We start from the raw sequence: 6,232 nt of genomic DNA, 5'->3' as shown, positions 1-6,232 counted from the left end.
CTGTCTGTGTAGGTCCTAGCCTTGTTCACTCACAGGGGCCAAGAAAGTACTGCTCATTTGCAGGTGAATTTAAGTAAGCCTATTTCATCGAATCCCACACATTGTCACTTGCTTTCATTGACCACTTTGAATGAAGCAATATCTTAAATACCACTACCCTTCCATCGTTAAAAAAAAATAACTATTACACTAGGGGTGGATCTGGGCCTTTTATTGCAATTTACATTTGACAGAATGATTTAAAGAGTCCTTCCAAGTTCCTAAAGTAGGAGTCCTATGTTCAAATACTGTCAACACCGGGCACAATAAAATCCAAGAATCCAAGAGCAGCAGGGAGTTTGGTCTCAAGAGGATTTATAAAAGCTAAATCAACAGCATCAATCCATTTTCCCTGAGAGTGGATCAAAGATAACCATAAGCTGCATGAAAGGCATGTAAAAAATCTTTTCATTTGAAATATACAAACATAAACTTAACATCTGACAATTACAAAAAAAAAAAAAAAAAAAAAAAAATTCTGTCTTCCCAGAGAAAGTCAAATCCTGTTATCATTTAACATCCGAACAAAATGTCTTTCATCTTCGATGAACACACTAGCGACAATAGCACACAATGTTTGGCAGAACAACATATCTTTCCACTGGAGGGGCAGAGTGAAGGCCATCTTTCTGCTTCTACTACTACTCTGTGGTTGCTCCTGAAGAGTCCTCTACCACTGAAGGCCATCAGCTAAATGTTAACAGTCATTAGCACTGTGGCACATCACACGCCCCACCTAAAGACTCCTGTTTATCTGCAGGGTCAGCGACAGGAGTATGTGGCTCAGTCAAGGGGTTTTGTTGATTAGTGAGGTGATTTGACTGTTCAACCAATGTCTCTAGCTGATGTGTCAAAGAACCTGGGTCATCGGTAGAGGAGTGTGGTGGATCAGACAAAGTGGTTGACGTATCAATCAATGGATTTAATTTTTCAGTCGAACCATCTGGCATGTTAGCAGAAAAATCTGGTTGATTTACCAACGGATCGGGTTCACTTGTCAAAGAATGTGGCGGATCGGTTAGGAGGCTGGGTGGATCTGTCAAGGAATCTAGTGAATCAGTCAAGTACCCTGTTTGATTATCCAACGGACCTGATTGATTTATCAGGAGGACTGGTTGACTGGTCAGGGGATGTGGGGAACCAGCCAAGGGATTTGGCTGACTTGTCACTGGATCTGCTTCCCCTGTCAAAGGGTCTGGTGGATCAGTCATGACACTGGCTCCAACACTTTGACTGACTGTGGGAAACTGCTGTTCCCAGTGCTGCAGTATAGAGTCTAATAAGCAGCCACCTGCAGGATTGCTGGAGGGGACTAAAGGAGGAGAAAGGTTTGGGATAGGGTCATCAACATCACTGTTGCTGCCAATGGGGCAAGTCAAGTCTTTAGTGTTAGTAGCATGATCGCTGTCACTATCTATGGTAATTATAACAGGTGAATGCCTACTACTTCGATCCTTGCTCCTATGTCTCTTGCTCTTCTTCTTGTGTTTTTTCTTTTTTTTGTGATGTCTCCTGGTTTGATCTCCAGACTTGCCCTCATACACAATTTCTACACTTGGACTTCTCTTCATAGATCTTTCTCTTGACTTTTTTCCATGCTTTTCTTTGCTTGATTTTCGCTCCTTCACACCATCCTCTGCAGACTCAAGTTGTTTGGAAGCTCCATTCTTGGGCGCGGGCTCCTCCAAGTGGCGTGTTTTGTACTTCCTCTTTCCCCCAGGCTTGTCATGCTTGGACTTCCTGTGGGAGGACCGCGAGTCACTGCTGGAGCGGCTTCTGGAGTGTCGCCGCTCCCGCCGGCGTGACTCCCGACTGTGGCTTCGGCTCCGGCTGCGCGACCGCGGCCGGGAATGGCGGTCTGGGCTGACGTAATAGCTGGTGTAGGAGGACCTTTTCTCTGTGTAATGCTTTCGGCTTCTGTCCCTTTCACAGCTGTAGTGGCTGTACGAGTGCCAATGGTACGCATGTGGCGCTGCCTCTCGGCCACAAACGGAGTGATCACCCCCCTGTTTGTCATGCCTCCTGTCTGGATGGTTCCCCTCTCTGAAGTGGTCTCTGCTCTGAGACCGGGACCGGGAGTGCCTCCTGCTGCTGTGAGATGACCGGTCATGACTTCTGGACCTAGACCACGACCCTGACCGTGATCTTGTGTGGTCTCGAGCTCGGTGTCTTCTGTCACTTCGGTCCTCTGGCCCTTTATCTCGGTTGAGAGCCAGGCTTGATGAAGTGTGCTGGTCTGATGATGGGGACCCCTCAACCAAACCTGGATCCCTCCCTTTTTCTGGTGTGTTCCTTTCATTTTCTTTCCCACCAGTCAGTCTGGGAGATTCTTTCTCTGTGGACTTGTGCTTCGTTGATGAGGAGCTGACGGAGGCTGGGGAGTTCAGTTCAGAGCCAAAGTGGATGTGCATGGGCTGCTTGGGGGCTGCTGTGCTTTCATCCTGTACAGACTCCTCCGAGTCAGATGAAAGCTGGACCAGCTCTGGTGTCCGTTCAGCCATTGGCTTAACGTACCCCACAATGAGGCAGTCGTCCTCTCCAGAAGAGGCATGGTCCCTCGCCTGTGCAGATCCATCGACTGTAACTGGGGGGCTTCCCTGTGTAGCGACGGGCCCATCAGCCTCCTCAACACTGCTCTCAGAGTCCGAGTCTCTCACTGACAGTGCCATAGTCTGGACAGGCTCTGTGGAGTAGGAGGGCCCTGGCGTCTCGTCATCCCACGGCGTCTGGCTCAGTGTGCTGCCAGTCATGGAGTTAGGGTTGGAGTTCAAACCCACAGAGTCTTCTTCATCCTCTGAGATGGCAATTACAGATGAGTTTGAGCTGCTGTCTTCCTCCGAAGAGGGGGCCGGGCAGTCATAGACAGCATGCTGATCGTAAGCTTCCATGTTGTAAGGAGAACGGGCAAAATTAATAAATTCGTGCACAAAATGTTCAGTACGTGCTTGAAGAAAAGGCCTAAGCTCTTGGACTATGGCATCTTCTTCCATGTTGTACCTGGTTATCTGTGACATAATGATGTGTTGAACAATATTAACGAGGGAGCCGTGAGCACCATACAGCACAGTCAGCTCTCGCTTTAGCCAAGGCACCAGACGGTGAAGGCAAGCTGGGTTCCTCTGGAAGAACTCTGCTGACGTGTCCCGGGTACGTCCATTATCCCGCACACTCCGAACACGCACCCCTCTCCGGTATAGGGCACGCCTGAACTTAATCAATTCCTGTTCCTGCAGTGCTCGCATGGCCCTACCCTCATTCTCAGCCCTACGCCTCGCTGCCAGTCTCATCATCATGCGGTGAAGGCTCCGGTCCTGTCGTGGGGAAGCAGGAGATGCCAGACTCTCAAACATAACCCCGTTATCAGGTGGTGGGGATGTCCTTCGCTGAGGTCGTCTGCGGTCACCAGTCACTGTGGTACGATACCTGAACCTCTGGCCACCCAGGTTCCCAAACGAGCCATTCTCAGTAGGCCGCAGATCATACTTCTTAAAGTCATTCTCTGCTTTTATGCTGTGAAAGATTGAGTTGAATGGCTGCTTGCATAGGGGACATTCTGCTTTGTTTTTAGACCATTCATGGATGCAACGGAAACAGAACTTGTGCAGGCATAGGTCAAGGTAGGCCATGTTTTTGAACTTGTCCAGGCATATGGGACATTTAGAGTCTGGTGAGGCCTCAGCAGACATGGCCTGAGAAATACTGCTAACTGGAGCCTTCTTTCGGACCCGCAGTTTCATCTTTGTTGTTGCCATTATCTGCCAAAGAGATGTAGAAAGAATGCACAGGTTACTGAAATGAGCAACTACTAGGAAACAAGTAATGTATGTGTTAATGAACAGGAGATCAAGAGGTAACACTCTATGTAACAAATTAGTTTAATAATGTGTGGGCGGGGGGTTACATTAACTTACAAACTGTTGTTGCATTCCACTCTTAATTTAGACACAACATGTACATGAAAACATTAAGGGGGAGGAAGTGTCGATTAGCCGGTGTAAACACATCCACTCACTTGCATGTTGATCTAGGTCTCAAGACATCTAGATAATTCATAAACATTCCGTTTAAAACATGGCTGTAAATTCTGGGATACACAACCTTGCCATTGTAACAACCAATGAACGTCGTGACGGCGCACGAATGGCAATCGGTGTCAGTGAAGGTTAGTTAGCAAAATAATGAAATAAGATACTCTGCACCGTACAAGATAAATTCCACATATGGAGTTCGATTGATTGGTTTGACAAGCAAAATACGAAAATATGTGTACTTACGCAATCACATCCATAAAAACATTGACCGTTCTTCAAAGGAGATCCTTTTGGTGACCCCCCTCGTCAAATGGAGAAGGATGTATGTTGACTTTGTTAGCTCAACATTAGTAATCAATTCGTCGTCGGTAAGGTCTCCATGTTTTAGCCTAACCATATATGACACACATAGGCCTACGTCTTCGTGACTAGATACACATTTCACAGAAGAGCTAACTTAGCTTGTTAACATAACTAAAGAACCACGAAAGGTTGCTAGCTAGCAAGCCTTCCACTAAAGCTGCCAGTTGAGCAGCCAATGAAGCTAACGTTATGATACCTCATTTAACGTAAAAGTTAATCCAACGTCCCGTGCCACTTGCTGTTGACACAAAACAAAAATATAAAGAAAGTACTGCCCGTAACTATTCGCAGAGTAACGTATTAGAATACATAGAGCAATATTATTTTCAATTTAGTAAGAGACCGATGAAATCAACAGAGGCTAGCCTAGTGTATCAAATATTTCCGGTGTAACAAGAAATTCTTTCAAAATAAAGGTCGTCTTCCACATTGACAGCAACAAAAGTGTTTCATAATAAACAGTAATGGACTATGTAGTTCTATTCATCATAGCCGATGTTTTACAATAAATATTTTGACAGGAAAATGTAATGTCATAGGTATTTCCCACTGGGTTTAAAGCTCTACCATTGTAAACATGGTAAATCGTGAGAGAAAGAACATCATGTTGACAGCTGAAGAATCATGACCAAAAAACAAAAAAGAACAGCACAATGCTTTTACCAAATGAATGCTGATGGACGTGTACATTTCTCCTATCCCAAGCTCATGTGTAGGCTTACTGAGTGTGCCAGATAACAGTGATTTTCGAAATGTAACAATAATCTGTTAGATATCTAGCAGAACGAATTAATTGATAAAAGTTTTCCACATATTTTGTTTGCTACCTATTTCAATAGCTGTCCCGAATTAAAATGGCTGTCTGGAGTTTGAACAAACATCCAGAGGCAGACAAATAATCCGTATTTTGCACACTTACAGTTATGTCCACTTTACCTGAGTGTCCAAGCCTCTTTTTCAGACTTTGATGATACATGATTGACAAGGCTGTGCACCAAGGACAAGTACTGAGATACATATTTTTTTACCATTTGATCACCAATATTGGTGACCAACAAATTAGGGCTGTTTTTGTGGTCCTACAAGCTGACACCTAATAATGCTGCATTTGTATAATAATGCACTTAGTAATGCAAGTAGTTTTTGAAATATTTGGAAGGTGGGAACATAAAGATGCAGGACATCAGTTGGCTAGATTTCCTTGGTTAATATGGGGCTTCTCTAGAATAGTACTTACTTTTTCAAACTTTTGTGTTATCCAGTGTTGTGCTTCAATTTATGTTTGCAGATAAATGTAGGACAGATAAACCTTCCACAGCATTTACACTCAGTACAATTCCTGCAGACACTTCTTCCTCTGAATACTGATATATTCAATAGTCTGAGGGCCAAAACAGGAATAGTTTCCTAAGGCTGTTAGGCTCCTCAATATGAACATGCCTGCCGCACTAACGCAAACTCAGGATTACATTATGTGGTTATTTGTTGCATTTAGTGATACATACACTGGGTACTTTTAGGAGTCATTCTTATTGCGCCTATTGCTACATCAGTAGGATGGCATAAAGTGATCTATTCTGCAGGCACCTGCGCCTTGCGCGCGATTTGATTCACACTGCTAAGGCAGCCTGGAAACTACCGCCCTAATTTTTGCCTCAGATAGGGAACCAATCACAGAACAGGGGGGAACGCAAGACGATGATGAGCTATGCACAGACGCATTTGATAGACATCCGTGGCACCGAATAAACGGATCTGGGCATTTTTTTCAAATACGAGAAAATTAACGTTTGGTTCCC

General features: G+C 44.8%; 1 protein-coding gene across 1 annotated transcript; it reads right to left on the bottom strand.

Moving 5' to 3' along the window:
- Nucleotides 1-196: 196 nt before the first annotated feature.
- On the bottom strand, nt 197-4,803 carry toporsa (topoisomerase I binding, arginine/serine-rich a). The gene is made up of 2 exons (XM_076294734.1): nt 4,314-4,803; nt 197-3,794 (listed from the first exon to the last, which is right to left on the bottom strand). The coding sequence occupies exon 2, from the start codon at nt 3,789-3,791 to the stop codon at nt 747-749; it is 3,045 nt and encodes a 1,014-aa protein (XP_076150849.1). The 5' UTR covers nt 3,792-3,794; nt 4,314-4,803; the 3' UTR covers nt 197-746.
- Nucleotides 4,804-6,232: the final 1,429 nt, after the last annotated feature.

This window comes from Alosa pseudoharengus, unplaced genomic scaffold (assembly GCF_046254945.1).
Source record: "Alosa pseudoharengus isolate Yale_2024_CS ecotype anadromous, Long Island Sound unplaced genomic scaffold, YU_APseudo_1.1 YU_APseudo_1.1_scf_2, whole genome shotgun sequence".
Taxonomy (NCBI): domain Eukaryota; kingdom Metazoa; phylum Chordata; class Actinopteri; order Clupeiformes; family Clupeidae; genus Alosa; species Alosa pseudoharengus.
Note: the sequence above shows the minus strand (reverse complement) of the source record. Positions and strands in the feature narration are given on the sequence as shown.

What these genes read in the sequence shown, in the direction of transcription:
- toporsa (XM_076294734.1), bottom strand. Translation starts at nt 3,791, where the DNA reads ATGGCAACAACAAAGATGAAACTGCGGGTCCGAAAGAAGGCTCCAGTT.